Genomic DNA, 22,790 nt, shown 5'->3' with positions numbered 1-22,790 from the left:
GTGCGGCGGGCCTTCGCAAGCGGCTTGGATGGAGAGTAGTCCCCATCCGAGCGGCTGCGAATCTGCCCACCCGGTGTACTGCAAGAATCCCGGATCAGGCGCCAGTGGCTGTGGCCCATGGCTACTGCCTCTCGCTCTGACAGAGCAACCTCGTGTATACATACATATCCAGGGTCGCGTGCTAAGTCTGCCACTATACGCACGACCAAATGACGAATCCCTGAGGCATCCACACTCCCGGGATCCAAGAAAAAATGAGCCAACTCCCAGAGCCGGCCTATCACATCTGTCACCTCCAGGTCGCTCACATGATGAGAAAACTCAACTGCCTGAGTCTTCAAAGTGCTAATAGCGAGCTCTAGAGTCCACTCCCGGTCGCAAGGGCCACAGAGAGGGAACGAGAAGGCCACTGCTGAATCAAGTGCCTCCTCCCCGCGGGCCGGAGGTATCACTACATGAACTCGGATGGGAGCTGGCTCATGGGGGCCCTCTGCTCCAAAAAGCCGAGTGAAGGTGTAACCGAAAGCCTCCGATCGCTGTCTAACATCGAGGCGACTTAGCCGACTGCGGATAGATGATATCCGTGAAGCCCGGATCGGCATGGTGGGTCTCCTCTGTGGTGCTCGAGCGAGGTCGGTGCTCAGTGCCCTCCGGTTGCGGGCGAGCGCCAGGGGACTGCCAGGGTCTCCCGGGAAGGCGAGGCGGGTGGGGGAGGAGGGGGGGGGCGAGGGGGGCGGAGAGGGAGCCGCTGCCGAGACCGGAGTGGGCGGAGGCGAAGGTGGAAGCGAGGCAGTGGGAGGGGATGGGGGTGGGGGTGGGGGGGGTGAAGGAGGGGGTGCTGGCATCTCCTGGTCCTCAGTCGCTGCAGGGGTCTCCTCCTGGAGGGGAGCAAAGCTGTTCCTCACGGGAACCCAGTGAGGCTGAGACTGTGGCTGCTGCTGCAACGGTCTCTGTGCGTGCTGCTGTGACTGTCTCCCTCGGTGGCGCCCTTGTCCAGGCTGCCACTCCGAGGTCTCTGTGGCCTGGGCAGGTGTCCCGGAGGCAGCCTGCCGTGCCGCATCTGTGGGCGGGCCATCAGGGGCCTGCTGCTGTGGTGAGGGTTGAGGTCTCCTGCGAGGGCAAGCCTTGGCCAGATGGCCGACCTGCCTGCATATGAAGCACTGGTTCGGGAGCCCCGAGAACTCCACTCTCTGATCAATCCATCCCCCCCCATATCCTAGGTAGCTGAATGACCTTAGGAAGGGAGGAGATGTCAGACACCAAAACTCTGACGGAGGGTAGCCCAGCTGCTCTGGCCACCACTGAAGCTGCTGTGGGGCCAGTCTCGAGTACCGAGCCCACCAATGCTCCTAGCCGAGAGAGAAGCGGAAGATACTCCCGGCGGAGTCCAGGGAAGCAAACTGTAACATGAAAAAGGCGCTCTCCCTGCTCAGCCGCTGCTGGATCAAAGCCATGCTGCCAAGGCCCGAGCATCCCTGATGTCAAGGGGACTCATGGCAAGGACCTTGGCCACACTCTGGGCGGTCTCGAACTCGATCTGATAATGTCCCTGGCCCAGAAGCTGTACGTCCAGGATCTTGCCCACATCTGCAAGAAGGCGGGCCTGGAGAAGATCCCGGATCTCCCCTCTGTTGGGGCGAGTGCCGACTATACGGCAGATGGTGGAATGGGCCTGAAGGCGTTCCACCTCTGCGGTGAGGCTCGCTTCCTCTTCCGGCGAAAGAGAAAGCCTGATGGGGGTGTCCTCGGGGGCGGGCGAGGGGGCTGCGGATGAGTCACTCTGAGGCGAGGCGGGAGGAGTCTCCATCAGAGAGGCGGAAGACCGGAGGAAAAAAGAAAAGCAAAACCCCATGGGGGGCGGAAAACAGCACGAGAGGGAGGGGGGGGGTTATTTAAAAAAAAACCGGGGGGGGGGGGGGGGGGGGGCAGCTGCGCGAATGAGGCGGGGAGGAGAAAGCGAGGCGGGGAGGAGATAGCTGCGCGAATGAGGCGGGGAGGAGAATGCTGGCGGAGGGGGGTCAGGGCGAAGCAGAGGAGAGATGGGCGCGAAGCAGGGGATGGGGCGAGAAGACGAGGAGGCGAGGTGGGAGGGGGCGAGAAGGCGAGGAGGGAGCGTAGCAGCGAGGGATGGGGCGCAGCAGCGAAGAAGGCGAAGGGGGGGAGGAGAGACGGGCGGCGGGCAGAGCAACAAGGGGGAGGGGTGCAGGAACTACACCAGAGGGGGGGGGGGGGGGGGGGCAAGAGCAAGCGCAATGGCGGGGGGGGGGGGGGGGGGGGCGCTGGTGTGCAGGTCGCGCAGGCAGGGATGGGGCGTAGCTTCAGCGAGCAGCGTCAGTCCACCCCATGACTCTCACTTATATCAGTCTATGAGAAATCAACCCCACCTGGACTTAAACGAGTTTTCATCGTCATTTCATCCACAAACAGATGGTCAGTCGGAAGAGGCTAACTCTACAGTGTTAGATCTTCTTAAATGTTATGTGTCAGAGCACAAGCAACAATTGGAAAAGTATCTTCCTTTGGTGGAGTTTGCATATAACAACACTGTTCATACCTCGACAGGCTAGGCGCCTTTTGAGATTGTGGAAGGAGGGAAGAAGGTACCACCCATTTTGTATACAAAGGATAAGATTTTTGAGGCTGATCTGTATGTGGAGAGTATGGATGAAGCTTATCGGAGAGTTAAGTTGACACTCCAGAAAACTCAGCAGAAGCAAAAGAAAGCCGCAGACTGTCACAGACGTGCTTTAGTTTGCATTGGGTGATTGGGTTCTTTTGCGCTTTGAAAAGGCTAGACTCAAGAAGATGAAGGGTAAAGAGCGCTTATTCCCTAAGTTGAGCATGCGTTATTATGGGCCTTTTCAGGTATTGGAAAAGATTGGTGAGGTAGCCTATCGTTTGAAGCTACCAGATCACTGGAAGATTCACAATGCTTTTCACGTGAGTCTCCTTAGACCTTTCCGTGGGGATGTGCCTGAGGATGTTTCAGATGAGGCTCAGCCGGAAGTTGAGGAACTTGATGAGGTTCTTATTCCAGAGCAGATACTGGCACATAAGGAAAGAAAGGTACGAGGTAAAGTTTCCCGTCGCTATCTTGTGAAGTTCAAGAACTATTCACCGATGGATGCAAAGTGGATGGAGGAAGGTGACTTAACAGATTCACCTCAGGTTTTGCAGCTTTATCTCGATGCCTTTGAGTTAGAGCCGACTCTTGTTGTGGCTCATTCAGGTTCAGCAGAGCATGGGTCTGGAGCATTACCTGATGCTCAAGAGGGGGGTAGCACCTCCACTCCCTTGAAAGTTGATACAGACAGGCTCAGATGACATCTAGAGGTCGCTTGGTGCAGTTTTTATCTCACCCGAAGGTACTGATGGCTGACAGTACATCTGTTTATGGGACTTCTATAATATACGTGTACTAGTCACATGGAATGTTGTGGTTGTGTATGGTTCACAGTGGTATACAACTTGGACTACTACTACGCCATTGGTTTACAGTGAATGTTGATACATGTGCATGGCTTAGAGAGATTGGTACGCTGATCTTGCCATATTGTATATTTCACTTTGGATATTTTGGTGTATCACCAAAATGCAATCGAGGACGCTTGCCATTTTTCAAGAGGGGGGTATGTCATGACCCTGTGAAAATGGAACAGCACAAGTGTGGGCATGGTGGTTGCTAAGCAAAAATATTAAAAGATTCACATTTGGGGTGCCCGGACAAATGAGAATGATGTGTGGACACTTCAGATGTGAAGGGGGACAAAAACATTAATGTTTTTAATGTTTTTTGGAGAGAGGCCACTCCACTTTTGGAGTTGCATGCTTCTCTCACTTCTCTCTCTCTCTCTAGCTTTTGGGGAGTCGTGCAAGAAAGAAGCGTGTAGGGGAGAGGAAGCAAGGTCGACTGCTGTTTTGCTGTGTTTGTTGGAGTTTTCTGTGCAAAACAGGCTGTACAGTCCAGCCGTACAGCTTTGTACGGACAGCAGGTACTGTGTACGGCTGTTGTTTGCAGGTCAGGCGGCTGTTTTCTCTGCTGCTGCAGGTTCTTCTACTGGTACAGGCGGCGCTGACAGGCTGAGTAGGTACAGGTCGTGGATTCTGACAGAGGCTGTGCTGCAAGTACAGTTGTACGGACAGCAAGTACAGGCAGCTGTACGACTGCTGACAGGCGACTGGCTGCAGGTACAGAACTGTACCAGGTGGTACAGTCGGGTACAGACGCCGGTTTCAGGCAGTGCAGGCAGGTACAGTTGCCACGTGGACTGCTGGTATAGGCTGTACGGACCAGTACAGTGCTGAATTTCTGGTTTGTACAGACAGGTGCAGCACTTCCTTGCAGGGTGTAAACCGGCCTTCAGAAAGCAAAGGGCGGTGAAACAAACACTCGCACATAAAACACTTCAACGCCATTGAGGACCTAGAAAAGGAAAACAAACAGGGGGAGCTAGAGTGCTCTTGCAAATAGTACACGGACACCGATTGGCCCCAAATCGCAGTGGCGCCCCTTGCGGTATTTCTTTAATTGAATATAAGAGCTTTGATTACAATATAAGGCTGGTAATTCAGTCGTCCCAGTAGAACTCCTGAAGCCTGCAAAGAACGTGCATCTGGCTTCTTGTCCACACGGCATCCACAAATAAATCCAGCCATTGTTCACATCGAAAGACTCTTCTCACATTGAGTCTGCATACAGAAGCTTTCTCCCATGATCAAGGCTGCCACAACCATCCATAGCCTCTCACACTATGAACAGCATCACACCCTGACACATCCAGTGCTCCTGCATCACAACACAGACTCGCAAACTGTCTCTCAAAAGAGTATCACAGCACATCATACCATACAGTCGACACACATGTACAAACCCTCTCTACCATCCAAGGGTACTATCCATCTCTGTCATGGAATCCCTGTCCCCTGTCTTATCAGTAGCAAGGCTGTACCAAACATGTGTCCACTCCTGTACCTTCTGCCTGCATGTGACCTATCTCCTGGAGAAACCCAAATAACATGTTTCCTCGAGAAAACCTACGACCTGTTTCCACATGAAACCCTTAGGCCTGTTTCCCTTTGAAACTTCTGTCCTGTTTCCACACATCTAGTCACCTGTTCCCTCATGAAACATCTGGCAACATAGAGATGCCCATAACTGTAGGTCCCACTGTTCCTTTCTAGCAAGAGAAAACAATGTGCTCCATGAGCACGCAGCCATGCGAGCTTGCATCACTCCCATGCCAAGAAACATAACCAAAAGACCTGTGCCTGCAGCCAAAGACCCAAGCACATAGCTGAATTTGCAGCCAAGCAAAAACAGCCCATAAACTGTCCCAAAACAGTCCTGAACCCAAAGCAAAGAGAAGCTGAAAGTTCCATCAGATGAACGCCATCGACATGATGTCTATGTTCATGGAAAACTAATCCTTGCCTTCTGTAAGAACACGGCGTTCTCCAAAAAGCACACACATGGCCTAGCTTTTTATGCGCTGCCTGCATCCTGGTGATGCGCCGCCTGCAACAGTACTCAACCTGCAGCCACCTGTACGAAAAAGTGTGCAGCTGCCACCTGAATTCAGCTGTCGTACAGCCTCCGTACTGGACTGTACCTGCTGTCCGTACAGGCTTGCAGTTACTGTTCCAGCCGCCAGCCCAAGACCTGCACAGTAGGCGCCAGAATCTGCACAACCAAAATCTGCAACATGGACTGTACCTGCAGACAGCCGCCTGACCTGCCACGTGGACTGTACCTGCACAGCAGCCGTACACTGTACCTGCAGTCCAGCCCTTCCATGCGCAGCCAACATGCATCTTCAGGCGACCAGCCCTCCTCAGCGAAAAAGCACATGCGCCTGCTGTAGGGATAGGCGCCTCTTTTGCCTGCTAGCCCTCCTTTTACCCAAAAAGCACACGTGGCCCCAAATATAGCATAAGGGCCACGTTTCTTTAATGAAGGGCTTAATAAATGATTTTTAAAGGTTTTTGAACCTTTTAAGCTAAAATCTCTTTGCCCCCTTTCACACATGGGGTTATCCACACATGGGCTTCCATCTTCACTCCCACCTGATGCCATTCACACTGTCCACCATGTCCCCGTGCACATCTGCATCTTGTCCAGAGAAAAACACAGGGTCATGACATACCCCCCTCTTGAAAAATGGCAAGCGTCCTCGATTGCACTCAATGGCACAGTAAAGCATCTCGTGAGCAAAGATACCCCATATGGCAAAAACAATGGCCTTCCAATGCATCTGGATGATAGAACAATCATCCTGCACAATAAGCCACACTGTCCTCTTGCTTGTTCCTTCAGAACCTACAGCAAAAGTCTAAAACCAAATGGAAACACGTTACCTGTGCTAGCCAAAAACAAAACCATGCATCATTCTACATATGACACACATATGCATGACACACATGCATTCGCAAACAATATGCTCCTCAAAATGCTCTACCTACTCCAAAGTAACAGTCGAAGGGCTGCTCGCAAGCCTTACGCCCATGGGCATCCCGCAGGACCCACGACTGAAGGTAAAACATGAGCATATGCAAGCACTCAATGCATCCAAACACTACATCCACTAAGCACTTTCCCACATATGTCTCATGGCCATCCCGCAGAGCATAAGGGCCACGTTTCTTTAATGAAGGGCTTAATAAATGATTTTTAAAGGTTTTTGAACCTTTTAAGCTAAAATCTCTTTGCCCCCTTTCACACATGGGGTTATCCACACATGGGCTTCCATCTTCACTCCCACCTGATGCCATTCACACTGTCCACCATGTCCCCGTGCACATCTGCATCTTGTCCAGAGAAAAACACAGGGTCATGACACAGGGAGAGCTTTTCCAAAGCTTGGTTGGTGCAATAGTCAAGTGGTTGCAGGGGAAAGAGTACAGACAGTCGTTGTCAAGTGCAGACTGGTACGAATTGTTCCACAGGTGCAGAACCACGTGCTGACTTGGTAAGCTCTGAACTTGTTCATCTGTCTTTCTTTCCATTGGCTTATGTCTACTGCAGAGTTATGCTATCTGGCCCCTTGTGAGAGGAGGGGTATGGCAAATTGAAAAGGGTGGAAACAGAGATTGGACAGTGAATGTATGTTTGTGCTGAGTTGTTGAATCATGTGCATGAGATATGCCATATATATGCTCAAGGCTGTCCTGCTGAATGGTCTTCGCTGATCAGAGGGGAGCACAGAGTGTTGCTTTGAGACACAGATCTGTGTGTGTGAATTCTCTGTGCTAAGAGGTATTGTGGGCTACCAGAAATACCGCAAGGGGCGCCAAGCTTTGGGGCCAACAGGTGTCGTTCTATTTTCAGTTTTGTTGCACTCTAGCTCTAATCACATTTGTTTTTTTATCTGGACTACAAGTGGAAGGGTGACTGCTAGTCTACCGCACTTTGGTTTCTACCAGAGACCGGTTTCAGTTGTTGGTAGCAGCCTCACATGCAAGATTTGCGTAGGGAACCTCATGATTCTATGCTTGAAATGTAGCTTTTGCTCTCCTCTTCCATAGTTCTAAGTTATGGCAAGCTCAAAGCTCATGATGGAAGCTCCATAGCTCTCAAAGATCAAGCACAAAGAGGGAGAAGATCAAAAACGTTTTGATTAGCAAAAGTATCAAGATTAATGACTTTCCTATATTTGGTGCTATAGATTAAAAAATTTGGTGCGGTACTCCCAAATTTTACTCAATAGTAAGTCCAAAGCCCAAAAGCTTTAGGAATTAACCATAGAAATGGGATTTTTACCACTCAAGATCACCATAGCCATCTTCTTGATCAAGAAAACAAGAAAATCAAGAAAATGCAAATAATGATGACAAATGGTGGGAAATAGAAAAAAAAACAATGGATCAAACAAGAGCTATGATACCACTACAAGATAGTGGCCCACTCAATACTTGGAGACCGGGCCGGGCTTTCCGAGAAAAGGGTTGCCAGGGATGGATGGATGACAGAGGGACTCCGGGAATAGAGTGGGTCATCCAAGAACAGGTTGGAATCCTGTCATCAAGTTTAGCAGAGGGGGATGTCATGTGCATGGATATGCCATGGACATTCTCAGAGATTACCTAGAAGAGGGCAGCCAGAAAAAGACTGTAAGAACCAGGATGATGGAGCACAGAGCACTTTTGGCAATATGGACTTGGAGATAGGTGGAAGGAGGTCCTGTCAGATACACAAGAGGACAGTCGGCTGAACCTGATCAGGAGGCGGCGGCTGCACTTCAGGAGACTAGGCGCATGAAGAGGCCCTGTCGGGCAGTATATTGGGTATTTAATGAACTGTCAACTGGCCGACCAGCAATCGGCCAGTTTGCCAAGTCCTGTTGAAGACCTATAAATAGGCATAAAGGCTCATCATCTTATTCATTCAGTCCTTTAGGGATTGGATCCTTAGGGCCCAGATTTAGGACCAGATTTTGGGTGTTTATCACCTTTTGTTTGAGGCAGCCTAGGGCTGTAGAAGAGTACCCTTTTTGTACTATATGAATATACTGAATTTTCAGCATCTCTCTCTCTACTCTCTCTCCATATTTGCGTTTTGCATCAGCATGTTTCCAAGAGTGTTTAGGGCTGAAAGAAGACTCCCAGAGCTTCTGCGTGTTACAGGAGTAGACAACAAGGGGGTAGGTCACCATCCTAGCATCTCAAGAAGGAGAAGCTACCATGAAAGCTTACGCTAGGCAAGAAGATGAGATATCAAAAGTGTACAATATCCTAGGGCTGGTGTCTTTTATAGTCTCAAGCATAAGGCTTATGCAGTAAACATAAGGATTTTGCATCTATGCATTATGGCTTCATATACATGAAGCCTTTATGTATAAGGGCTTATTGCATGAAGCCTTATGCATAGAGGCTTTATGTATAAGGGCTCTATGCCCTTATCCTCAAAGCGTTATGCATAAGGGCTTATTGTATGAAGCCTTATGCATAGAGGCTTTATGCATAAAGCCTCTATACATAAAGCTTTGAGGCTTAAGCATTAAGCCTCTATGCATAAGGCTTAAGCATCTTTTATATTTGATATATTCAAATATTCTAGATTTTCTAGTGATCTTGACATTTATTAAGATGGCCCGATTGTTTAAAAATATTCGATTTCTTTGCGTTCTTTATTCATAGTAATTATTTAAAGTACTTAAGAATTCAGTATACCAAAAATGATTTAAAGGCCCCCATATGCCGTACACAACATATGTGCAAATGCCCCTAAGTTCCAAGTGCCTAGGCCCATTCCCCATATGTATGTGCTCACTAAAATCTCTTCATTACAAAAGTCTTCATCCGAGTTGTGATTAGTTGGTTTGTGTGTGTGTGTGTGGGGATGTGCGTGCGGTCTTTAGTGCTGGCTTTCATCATGGGCGAGTCTTCCCTTCACTTGAGGAGAAGTGATAGAAAGTCAGTTTGATGATTTGTCTATGAATATTTGCTACTACGGGAACATATCTTTACACATGAACTTGCACTACTCGTGGGCGTCAAATGATGTGAGTGGTGCATGCAGTCTTAAGCTATGCATGATGGAGATGATGATTTGAAGTTTTGTGAGTAGATTTTCATGGAGTCAAGATTGCACTTTGGACTTTGTTTAATTTTGTGAACTTTCCATTGGTATATATTCTCTGGAGTTGGCCCATCAAATTTATAACTCTGCTTTGAAGGGGGCATATATGGATTCTGCCTGAAGTTTATTCATACACTACACTTTTTTTCCCCTAATTGATTGAGACTAAGTAGTCTGACATGGAAAAGAGGGAATAAATTGCTTTTCATTTTATTACATGTAGCCCAAGTCATTTGGTGATCTTTTGTGGTAAGTCTGAAAATTGTTGTGTTTTGAAAATGATTTTGGCAATGCTTTACTTTGGCAGAAAGCTGAACAGTTGAAATCGAGTGTATGAGGAATACTGATAGTGAATTCAATTCCCAAGTCAGAGCTGAGCACATATTTTTTAGCAACAAGAGGGTGAGAGTTTCCTCTCTATCCCTGTAGTGCTGTTGAAGCTCAAAAATGTTTTACTATCTAGAAAGGAGCTTGCTTCGTTATGAGAAATACAACCTGATGCAATATGTGCCAATGGCTTTCAGGCAATGTTAACTCCAACTTCTGCTTAATATGATAAGCGTTCTTGAATTTGTATCACCTCGTGTGCATTTGCTTCAGAACGTGGATCAAACTGGTGCTCCAAAGAAAGCAAGAAGGGTTGTAGTTTCTATTTTGGAGGCGATGCTACAGGAGCTGCTTTGTCTATCCCAGTACGGTTGATCTAGTATATGCTTTTCAATAAGCATCATGGACTAATTTGGATGTTGCAGAGAATCCAGTACTTGTGGAGAAAGTGCAACTACTTACATACTTGGTCTTGCTTTCAAACAATTCTATTGACAACCCTTATGCAGCAGGCTATATGCTTTGTGCATGCACATGGCATTGAATACCTAGATTGCATACTGTGGTGACTATGCCATGTCCCCTATGTTGTTTGTTACTATAATCAATTTTTAATGTCTTGTAATCGAAGCTTTCACAGGTAGGTGCTCTCACAATATCTTCTCAAGGACTCGTGGCTTTGCATGGACTGGAAAATCTCAAGTTTTGAACTTTGCTATTGAATGATGAGAGTGTTGGATGTTTGATTTCCTCAAGTCACCCATGAAGCGTTCTCACGCCAATATGGCGTTTTTAGGTCCCAAGAGATTGCAAACATTTCTCATAGCATGGTAAAGTTTGTCAAGGTCAATTGCGTGAGTTTTTAAACAATACTTTCAGAAATTTGTTTACCAGGGTGGTTGTAGTGCAAGCTATTATGCTGGAGTTATTAAAGCATAACCTTTGAAACAAGAATTTTCCTTGGTCCCGCAACTATGGGGGTTATGGTGGAAGCTATCATGTCTGAGTCATTAAAGCAATCTTTGAGACATATTATTGTTGTTGTACCCCCAAGCTTTGTCCAAAGTTAGACGTCTTCAAACCTAGAAAATGTACACGCAGACACGTTTGTGCACATGTATAATGTCTTGCCATTGCGAGTGCTCTATTTGTAACGCCTAGCAAGCTCTCTTTTGGATGGATGTGTGTATTATAGTCATACTGTTTCCAAGTTGTCACTCATTAAGCTCTACTCACAAGGTGGCTTCACCCAAGGTCTCTTCACGAATTACTACTGAATTCATAGGTCTAGTTGGCCTCCATAGCTCTTTTTTGATTGAGCTCACAGGTTGACCCAAAGCTGTCTTTGTGAATTAGTGCTTATGAAATCAGAGGTCTGGTTGATCTCCATAACTCACAGCGGCTTTTTGATGTATATTAACTATGTCCACGTTAAACCTCAATTGCTGGGATGGTTTTTACGCCATTAAGTGATATAAACATGATCATACTTGATCGTTTGTCTTGCATGAAAATACATGCTTTGCAGGTTTGGTTTGCTAGTTTGTTCTTGTTATAATCTCGCTATCAAAATATATAAGCATGATTGCGTTCATGACTCCAATTAGAGAATGGCCGTTTTACCCAATATAAACCCATAATTTTAATGGTCAAATTTTCCCTTCTTTCTCAAAGAGCCCATTTGACGCATGGATTGACAACCCATTGCTCTACCAATTGAGCTAATCCGAAACAAGAATGGGCGTATTACTAGCCTTGCAACCCTTTTTTCTCTATAAGGGGGTGATGGGGTTGTGAAGGGCTCAAAGTGAATAGAGATTGGAAGCTAGCTAAATGAATGGTGCATCTATATACGTCAATTTTTTTACTAGGCCATACTATAGGGGTCCAGTACCGAAATATTTTTGTTTGTGGTTGGCGCCTCTCACCAACCAAATAACATGGCACTTTTCTAGTACAAGGAGTGGAAGCTGAGAAATAGCTTTGCGCTTTATCCTAGCATCTATTTTAGAAAATATGTATCTGATCAAGTGTAGCAATCAAGGTCATGTAATGACCAATACACCGATGCTTTTTTCACACCATGGTGAAGTGGAAGATAAGGAAGAGCACAATTTGTTGCTTCACAAGGATTGATGAATGATGGTATAGTTGTAGAAATCAAAGCCAAAGTTTTTGAGATGAGTAGAAAAAAATATTTTGAATTCACACCATGTTGAATCTTGATCCTTGCCTTTTCTAATACTTTTGCTCACTTGGCCAGGGAGAAGGTGCTTGATGATATTCATGTCGTGTAATCTAGGAATCTTTTTCTTGCATGATGGCGTGGGGCCTATGAGACCAAAGATGCCTTGGAATTGATAGTTTGAAATTGTCATGGAACTTTTTGGTTAGACATTTTTCGCATCCTAGAGGAGTCCCAAGTGGGCAGGCCCTCTCCATCCTACGTGCCAGCATGCGCCCCCAATGTAGAGCACCAAGGATCTCCACCACACAAACACATCCGTGAGATTCTCTAATGACATGCCCTCACCATAGCCACACATGTAGATGGAAGCAACTTCAAAGCAGGTTTTAAGAAGACTAACCCGGAGTAAGGCATGTCTTCCGAGATCACAAACTGTAATGTTCCCTTAGGGTTTCTCACAACTCCAAGCCAAAAGATGAAGCCTATAGAACTGTTCGAAGAAAAGGGAAGACATTGGACATAACATGTTATGGGTTTGAAATAGCCATCCCTCCATTTATACCCTTGGGCATTGGGCACCCATGTGTGAACACACTCCTCCACACACAACTTGAGATGTTTGTACCCCTTAGTCTCCTCTATGGTGCAAACTAGTGGTCCCTAGCCTAGGGCTATAACTCAAGGACCGTGTCTTTCTTTGGTAACTTGCCTTTGACAAGCATCCACATCGATGCCTTGCCAATGGCAATGCACAAACCATATGGCTTAACAAGGATAAGAGCATACTACTTTTCTTTAGTCTTGATCCTGGGATCCTTACCAAAGATACCATGATCATACGTAGCATATGCCTAAATTCGTTAGGCTTTGAGTTTATATCTTTATGTTCATTACCAAAAGATAATGTTGAGAACCTATGTAACTCCTATTTTTCTTAGCCAATTAACCATATGTCCTTCAACTACTCTGCCATGTTTTTATGCCGTCATGTTTCTTGAGGCATAGTTAGATGTCCTTGCCAACCTTGATAATTTATATGTAATAAGAATATTCAAATGTGAATTAAGGTTTTCAAGGATCTATCTTTATCTAAATTTTACACAAATAAGTATGAATGTTTTGGAAAATTTGAAAATCTACTTGATGACCTTTGAATTCTTCGAAAGAAATATAGAAGGCTAGCCAATCCAAAACGTACACCATGGACAATCAATAAGTGGTGTGGTGCATCCACGTTCATAGTCCTAGCAATTTGATGTGGACACTCTTTGTATATGAAACTTAATTGGGTATAAAAATAGAAAGTTATATTGTCTTGCAAGAAAGTTGCTATGGTGTTAGAAGGTCTCAAGTAGAATTATTATATACATTGCAAGGAATCATGCTAGAAGATTGGAAATAATTTTATACGAGAAAAGTTTCACTACAATTTATCTAGTATCATTTTGACAACACTAAATCAAAAGGGAGGTGTTTTTAGCGAGGAGATTTTGGGCTTATAGTAGCATGTTTAAGTCGAGAGCTTACTTTAGCCTTGAAAAAGCATGCGTCATTGGGTCTTGCCCATGTGGGTGCGCTAGCTCGTCCATTGCGTCCTCACTTCGTTGTCACATCGGAATGCTCCTTAGACAGAGCTCTCAATGCTTAGATGGAGGCAAGAAGAGAGGATCCTTCGTGATGGTGCTCTTCCATAAAAAGCAGGAAAAGAAGAAGCTAATCCAAGAGGGAAGCCTACAATCAAACGTGCTCATGCATATATCCATCAAGCAAGCATGAATTCAAAAGCATACAAGGAGCAAGAAGAGGAAAAAAGGAGAGCTCATAAGTAAACTATTGCAAGGGAATGATTGTGTATTGCTTATTATCAAAAATAGGCGAGGGTGTAGAAACATTTACATATCCAGGACAAAAGCCTAGATGCCACCGTAGCCATTGACTTTGCTAGTATGCTTGATTGAGCTACATCTTTTCAGTTCCAGCTTGTGAGTTAGTGTTGCGATGTGGTGCATACACAGATGTTGTGGGGTCATGGTGATCTTTTTGAGTACAGAGGTTGCTTGGTGGTGCCAAAAAATTTGTGCTGAGTTTGGGGTTTGGTGCCATGGGCACCTCGATGGAAACAAGGATAGGTAGGGCCAGTGCACATGGGCAAGGTGTTGCCTCTTGCTACTCATGGTCCAAGAGCTCTTCCAAATTTTCTGAAGGTGGTGTCGGTGTAGCATTATATGGCAGTGATGTGTGTGCACACACTTAGGACCGCCGAGGCACTTTTTCCCTCACTAGGAAGTTTTTTCCCCCGTGCGTATGTACACCCTCTTATCTACTCATTTTAGGATGTGTACTTATCTTTTGTATCTAGCACACATTTCTTCATTCTAATCTACTGAGTTTGTGTGCTGCTTCTCTATCTTGTGTGTGTGCATTGTTGCAACCCTAACCCTAATTCAAACAATTGCTATCAGAGCTAGCTTCCTTGACACGATCTAGTAGTCTGCCTCCCTCCTCACAATCATGTTTTTCTGTCTCTGATTGAGATACCCTCTTAGGAGAAGAAGGTATATACTATAGTGTGGTGTATACGAAGTATACAAAGTTTTTGGGATCCGCAACGTTATTCGGGCACGTTTTGGGCTCCGCAAGGTTTCTGTAGACGTTTTGGAGAGGCGTCATTTTGGATTGGTTTTGCTCGATTGTGGGTGTTTGGGTTGTGTAGTGGCGGCAAAGATTTGGTGTGCAGCAGCATCTACATTGTCCTTCAACAACATCGACCATCATACTTTCGCCCCAGTAACTCTCTATTCTCTACTCTGTGTTATTTTTCATACACTTTGCAAGTGATTCAGTTAGCTGGCAACCATCTAGGGTTGCATTCATCAGTGAATACTGAGTACTTGTAGTGTGTTGAAAGATTTTGCATTTTATAGACAGTCATGTGGCTGGCAATAGTGATGTATTCAACATATTGTTTGCTGAGGACAAACTTGATGGGACTAACTACCCATTATGGTCCTATATGATGAGGCATGTATTGGTTGCCAAAGGCCTTTGGAATGTGGTTAGTGGTAGTGAAACTTGTCCTGTTTCACAACTACCAGTGCAACCAGGTGCTGTAGGTACATTTGTAGAATCTGATATAGATGTAACTCCTCCACATGCACCACCAATACCGTCCACTGCTGCTCAAATGAGATGGGATGGAAGAGATGCACATGCATATGCATTGCTTACACTTTCTATGAAGTGAAGCATTATTCCTCATATTCTTTCATGTAAGACTTCGAAACAAGCATGGGATGCACTTGCTGCATTATACCAGGTGCGCAATGAAGTATGTGTTGCATATCTGGGCAAACAATTGGAGTTTGAGCACATGAATGAGGAAGATTCAATGGACAATCTCTTGACCAGGATCAAAGATTTTAAGGAGCAGCTCGTTAGTGTGGATGGGATATATACTGATAGCACATTGGTGCCCACAGTTCTCAATGCATTGCCAGATTCTTATCAGAGTTTTGCTTCTAAATCCAAATTCCCTTACATTTGATGAGCTAGTTTCAGTACTCTTGCAAGAAGAACAATCTAGGCAAAACAGATATGTTATGTGAATTGGTGACCAAGCTTTTGTTGCCAGTCAGAAAGGCAAAGGTAAAGCTTCTTCGCATGGTGGCTTTAAGCCAAAATCAGAATCCTCAGGTGAGAAAGAAGGTGATAAGCCTTAAAAGAAGGGCAAGTGTCACTATTTAGTAGGAAACCAGGACACTACATAAATGAGTGTAAGAAAAGGCTAGAGAAGGAGAAAAAGAAAGAATCGGGCATGGATGTGGTGCTGATGCATCTGCACTAAGTGCAGAGAAGAAGGAATCTGCAAGTTTTGCTCAAGATGATTGGGCATGGATTGTACATTGCAGTTATGACCCTTCTGTTCATTATGTATGCATGTTAGTGGTAGAATCAGATGCTTAGTGCTTTGACAGTGGTGCTCGTAAGCACATTACTTCACAAAAAAAAGGTTCTCATCTCTGGAATCTGTCCCAAGTATAGGAACCGTCACATGTGAAAATGGGGGTGCATTTACTCTTTCTAAAGTTTTATATTTGCCAGGCATTAAGAAGAACTTGCTATTAGTTTCAGCCTTAGCCTTGTCACGCTTGATGGTGAAATTTGTGGATGATAGATGTATAGTTCAGGATAGAAATGATGGTTATTCTATCATTGCCTCAGGTACCTTGTTTCATGGCCTATACAAGATGGATGCATTTGAGAAGTTGCAGCATGGTGCTTGCTTAGTCTCTATGACTCGTGCTATGAGTGATGCAGAATTATGGCATGCACGATTTGGCCATCTGAATTATGGAAGTTTGTTACACCTTCAAAGGCATGATATGGTATCTGAGTTGCCAACTCTTGAGACCCTTACTAGACATGTATGTGAGGGGTGAATTCTTGGTAAAATGCATCGGGCATCATTTCCAAAGGATGGATCTATGAGAACTATTAAGAAATTACAACTTATACATCGTGATGTATGTGGTCCTATGAGGACGCCATCTATTGGGGGATATATGTGAGAACTGTTAAGAAATTACGGCTTATACGTAGTGATGTATGTGATCCTATGAGGACACCATCTATTGGGGGATATCTCTACTTTGTCACTTTTATTTGATGATTACTCTAGATATAGCTAGATGTATCCATTAAAGCAAAAGTCAGAGGTTTTTATATGCTTTAGGCACTTTGTATCCATGGCTGAAAATGCATGTGAATGTAAAGTTATCACCCTTCGTTCAGATCGAGGGGGGGAGTATATGTCCAAGGAATTTCATGCATATATGGCTGACAAAGGCATAAGGCATCAAAGTACAGTGCCGTACACACCTCAGCAAAATGGTGTGGCTGAGAGGAAGAACAGGTCTCTCATGGAGATGGCACGATGTATGGTGAAAGCCCAAGATTTATCTCATGGTTTTTGGTTAGAGGCAACTATGTGCGCAAACTATGTGTTGAACAAATGCCCTATCAAGGCCTTGCAGTCTTAAACTCCTTATGAAGCTTGGCATGGTAGGAAGCCTTCTGTGGCTCATTTGTGTGTTTTTGGTTGTCTTGCTTATACTCTTGTGCCTGAGCAACAACGCAATAGTAAGCTTGATGATAAGGCAGTTAAATGCATGTTTTAGGAGTACAGTATAGAAATCAAGGGATATAGACTCTACCATCCGACCTAAAAGCAGATTTTGGTAAGTAGAGATGTTGTTTTTGTCAAAAACACAGTTTAGCCCATGCTCTCATGCAAAAAACAGCAGAATGTATGCTCACAGGACATGTTTGATTCGCTACCTTTGTTTAATGGAGGGCAATCATATGATATATCAAAATAGACATGCCTCATTTGTCATAAAATGCAATTAAATTGTTGCTAGTCACAATCATCTTGGGATATGTTGCCATATATATAGGCAGTGATGTGTGTGAACACACTTAGGACCGCCGAGGCACTTTTCCCCTCTTTAGGAGGTTTTTTTTCCCCCAGCTTGTATATACGCCCATCATTCTAGGGCTAACTTATCTTTGTACATTGACACAATCTAATACACTGTGTTGTGTGCATTCTTGCTTCTTCTTCTCCAAGCTTTGTGTGCTTTCCTGCAACCCTAATTCCAACAATTGGTATTAGAGCAGGCATCGACTCCCAGGGCTACGCCGCTAGCACCCTCCGACTCACGTTCTCCAATTGAGGTGAGCTTTCACGAGCGCTTGCAGGTCCCTATACTCTGCAAATCAACTCGTAGGGCTTCACGTTCTCCGAAATCGCATCTGAGGTCGTTTCGGGCTCCGTTTTTGCATTGCAAGTTTTGTACAAGTATTTTTGTCATTTTGTGCAGAAATTTCGACAGTGCAATTTTTTACGAAACAGGCATACGTATTCTATTATGAACCGTGCTACATAGCATGAGTTGTTCTCTGTTCAGTCTTTGCTTCATTACAGGTAGCTTTTGTATCAGTTTCAGTTAGTGGTGGCCATGGCTGATAACAACAATGATGTGTTTCGCATGTTATCCGCTGATGACAAATTGGACGGAGACAGCAACTACCCACTTTGGGCATACATGATGCAGCATGTTTTGGTTGCAAAAGGGGTATGGAATATTGTGCAGGGTATGGATGTACGTCCAAGTTCTGTGGATGTACGGCCAAGTTCTGTGGATGTAGGATCTGTTGAGGATGTTGCAGGTTCTAGCAGCTCTACTGTTACTGCTGTTTTACCCACTGCTGAACAAGCTCGTTGGGATGGTAAAGATGCATAGGCTCATGCCTTGATTGCACTTTCTATCAAACGTAACATCACTCCACATATTCGTTCAGCTAAAACAGCAAAACAGGCTTGGGATATTCTACCTGGTTTGTATGCAGGTCGTAACGAGGCAAAAATCTCTTACCTGCATAAAGAGCTAGAATCGAAGATTATGCAAGAAGATGATGACATGAATGTTTTTCTTGCTGAGATTAAAGATCTCAAGGAACAATTGATTTCTGTAGGTGAGATTATTCCTGATCATTCTCTTGTGCAGACTGTTCTTGATGCTTTACCTGAGTCATATCAGACTTTTGCTTCCATGTGGAGACTTATTACTGAGGGGACAGACCTGATGTTGTCAAGTATGATACTTTAGTCAACAAGCTTTTGCAAGAAGCGCAGTCCAGGCAAAACAGGGCTAGACAGCGTGCAGTTGATCAGGCATTTGTTACCGCCCACCAACAGAGAGGAAGGGGTAAGGTAGTACCTTCCACTGTTTCTTCTCCTATTAGTAGGTCTATAACTTCTTCTCCTTCCACAGGTAGCAACAATAGGTCTGAGAAGACTCTTGATAAAGGCAAAAAAAGATCAGGTGCAACTATTGTAAGGTAACTAATCATGTCATTAAGAATTACCCTAAGTTAAAGGCTAAAGAGGCAAAGAAGAAAGAGTCAAATGCAGCCACAATAGCGAATGCTTCTACAAATGCAGATTCTGCAAATGTTTTGTAGGATACAGAATGGGCATTTAGCGTGTATTTGCCACTATGACCCATCTAGACATGATGTATGTTTGGCAGTTTCTGTTGACTCTGATGTATGGTATTTTGACAGTAGTGCTACAAAGCACATTACCTCGCATCGTGATATGTTCACTTGTCTTGAGGCTGTCCCTAATGGGAATACTGTCATATGTGCCAATAATGCTTCTTACCCAGTGAAGGGCGTTGGTAAAATTATACTTACTGCTGCAAATGGCAGCGCTTTCACACTTTCAGATGCTTGTATGTGCCAGGGATAAAGAAGAATCTATTGTCTGTCTCTGCGCTTGCTAGACTTGGACTTGTAGTCAAATTTGTGGATGACAGATGTACTGTTTATGATTTGACTTCTGGTGATAGAATTATTGCATCTGGCACCTTGTTTCATGAGCTGAATAGGCTCAATTCTTATGACAAGTGTGTGGAAGATTCAGCAACTACAGTTTCTGATGAAAAGGTAGTTTCACATGCAAAACTATGGCATGCTCATTTTGGTCATTTGAACTTTGCTAGTTTGCTGCGTTTGCAGAAATTTGATATGGTTGCTTCATTGCCCCCTCTTGAGGCACCATTGAAATATGTTTGTGAAGGCTGTATTTTGGGCAAAATGCAGCGTTCTGCGTTTCCAAAGGATGGTTCCGTGTGGGCCACTCGCAAATTGCAACTTGTACATAGTGATGTATGTGGGCCTATGCAAACTCCGTCATTTGGTAAACACTTGTACTTCGTGACTTTCATTGATGATTACTCAAGGCATGCATGGGTATATCCACTGAAGGCAAAGTCCGAAGTGTTTTTGTGCTTCAAACAATTTTTGCTTATGGTTGAAAATGTATCCAATTGTACTGTGGGCACCCTCCGTTGTTCTGATCGAGGGGGGGAGTACATGTCTAAAGAGTTTGATGCATTTCTGGCTAGTCGTGGGATAAAACACCAATGTACAGTGCCGTATACCCCTCAGCAAAATGGTATTGCTGAGAGGAAAAACATGTCACTTATGGAGATGGCACGATGTATGGTCAAGAGCCAAGCTTTGCCACATGCGTTTTGGCTTAAGGCTGTCATGTGTGCTGTATATGTACTCAACAGGTGTCCCACTAAGGCCTTGCAGTCTATTACTCCATACGAAGCTTGGCATGGCAGGAAGCCTTCTATTGGTACTTGCGTGTCTTTGGTTGCTTGGCCTATGCTTTAGTGCCTGTGCAACAACGTAGAAAATTGGATGATAAGGCTATCAAATGCATTTTTGTTGGTTACAGTGCTAAGAGCAAGGGTTACAGATTGTATCATCCGCAGTCAAAGCGTATCTTGATTAGTCGAGATATTGTTTTTGTGGAAGATACTGTGCAGCCTTTGTTATAATGTACCAAAGAGACAGGTGTGAGCTCACGCGATGTATTTGATACGTTGTTGCCTCTGTTTACAGGTGGGAATTCAAATGTGAGTCCAAATGAGGCAAATATTCAGCCTATGCAGATTTCAAACGACATCATAGATCAGCCTATTTCTGATGCAGATTTACAGGATGTAATTTATGAGGATAGGGCTAAAAATGAGCAAGCTAGAGGTATGCCTAAATGGCTGGTGCAAACATTGCGTGATAGTAAAATTGATGCAGCTATGTCTAGTCGTACTCGTTCAGGATTTCAGCATGCCTCTTATGCATCAGATTGTTATGCTTTGGCTTTCTGCCTATATATATGGCAACAATATTGGCACGTCTCTAGGCTCACATGTCAACATTCATGCCTCTAGACTCGTATCTCTAGGCTAATGTGTCTAGGCTCATGTATGCAATTTCACATATCCAAGCTCATGTTTACAGGTTCACATCTGCAGGCTCATGTCTCTAGGCTCACATGTCCACGTTCATTCCTATAGACTTGCATCTCTAGGCTAATGTGTACAAGCTCATGTATGCACGTTCACATGTCCAGGCTCAAGCCTTTTTTTTTGTAGGAACTTGGCTCACGTCCTTCTTTGGTATGAAATAGGCCTATCTGGGGCACCTAAATCTAGGAACAGGGCCTATGATAGGATTGGTGCACACTTACTAGATACTTAACTCCCTAATGAAGGTCAAGAATTTTCCTTAGAATTTGTAGGTGGTACAGATTTTATGACAAGAATATCTTCTAACAACATGGGATAGGTGTGTCTGTACAGGTTTTTATGATTGTAATGATTGTATTAGGTATAGGTTCACGTATCCAGATTCATGGCTTACATCTCCAAGCTCACGTTTTCAGGCTCATGTCCGTATCTTCACATGTTTAGATTCATGACTTATGTCTTCAAGCTCACAATTCACATCTTCAAGCTCATGGCTCACGTGTCCAAGCTTATGTCAGAAGGATCACGTTTCTAGGTTTATGTCTTTTTGTGCAGGCCTATGGGCTCACGTCCCCTACCCAAGAGCTGGTTTGGTCTAGTTTTTGATGTTTTGTGATTTTTGGACTTGATGCGATGAGATTAAGGGTTCTAACTCTAGTTAATAGTTGTAATGCAATTAATTAAGTGTTTTTTGGTCGTTTTTAGATGATTTTTCATGCTTCTACTCTACCAATTCAACATGCATGAACAAATTATGAAAATTTATGAAATGCATGAATAAAAATTGATAATTTCACTCTAATCCAACTAATGCAGCTCAATGATCATGTTTTGCACTCCTAATTATAATTGCTAAGCTGGTTCTTGGATCAAAGCAATGAAATCTATGCCTCTCTTGGGCTTTAATTTCATGTGCATCACCAAAAAACTAGGGTTTTGCCCTACAATAGATGCAATAGAATGCTCTAATGAAAAATAAACTCCAAATCAAAATCAAACACAACAAGAAAACACATCTACTGCTTAAAAATTGTATGTTTTTCACAGTGTAACCTCCTAAATTAGCATTGGGTAATATTGGGTGATCCTAATAGCTTGGAATAGACAAAAAAATGGAGCGATGCCAAATATGGTCAGAGTCAAGAGGTTACCTTAATCAACACTAGGTAACATTAGGTGATCCCAATAGCTTGAAATGGAAAATAAAGAGGAGCGATGCCAAATATGATCAAGTCAAGAGGTTGCCTTAGCCAACACTAGGTAATATTAGGTGATCCCAATAGCTTGAAATGGAAAATAAAATGGAGCGATGCCAAATATGATCAAGTCAAGAGGTTGCCTTAGCCTGGCGAAGCATGTGTCATTGGGTCTTGCCTTAGAGCCACAATATACAACTTCTCATGTGGGTACACTAGCTCATCCACATCACATTGGCGTCACTCCATTGTCACACCACCAGAATAGATGGAGGCAAGAAGGCAAGATACTATGTGATGGTTCTCTCTCTAAAAACGCAGGGGAAGAAGAAGCTAATTAAAGAGGGAAGCCTACAATTAAACCTACTCAAGCATGTATCCATCACGTAAGCATGAATTCAAAAGTATACAAGCAAGCAAGAAGAGGGAAGAAAGAGAGATAATAAGTAAACTATTTTAAGGGAATGATTGTGTATTTCTTATTGTCAAAAACAACTTATGTACAAGTGACTAGTTTTCACACAAGGCCCTCTCAATGCCTAGATGGAGGCAAGAAGGCAAGATCCTATGTGATGGTTCTCTCTCTCAAAAAGCAAGGAAAGAAGAAGCTAATTAAA

The 22,790-nt window shown here is 44.4% G+C and overlaps 1 protein-coding gene across 2 annotated transcripts in view; it reads left to right on the top strand.

Annotated features, from left to right (window-relative positions):
• LOC147622303 (pre-mRNA-splicing factor cwf23-like) overlaps nt 1-10,646 on the top strand; it is a 44,641-nt gene extending 33,995 nt beyond the window's left edge. The window contains exons 4-5 of one of the 2 annotated variants that reach the window (XM_086823405.1): nt 9,882-9,976; nt 10,099-10,646. In XM_086823405.1, coding sequence (XP_086679531.1) covers nt 9,882-9,911 — 30 coding nt within the window. In that variant the 3' untranslated portion in view covers nt 9,912-9,976; nt 10,099-10,646. The remainder of the gene's footprint in view (nt 1-9,881; nt 9,977-10,098) is intronic. The other variant, XM_086823406.1, reaches the window with a different exon arrangement.
• The last annotated feature ends 12,144 nt before the right edge of the window (nt 10,647-22,790 follow it).

This window comes from Cibotium barometz, chromosome 29 (assembly GCF_041138505.1).
Source record: "Cibotium barometz isolate CiBa-2024 chromosome 29, ASM4113850v1, whole genome shotgun sequence".
Taxonomy (NCBI): Eukaryota; Viridiplantae; Streptophyta; class Polypodiopsida; order Cyatheales; family Cibotiaceae; genus Cibotium; species Cibotium barometz.
Note: the sequence above shows the minus strand (reverse complement) of the source record. Positions and strands in the feature narration are given on the sequence as shown.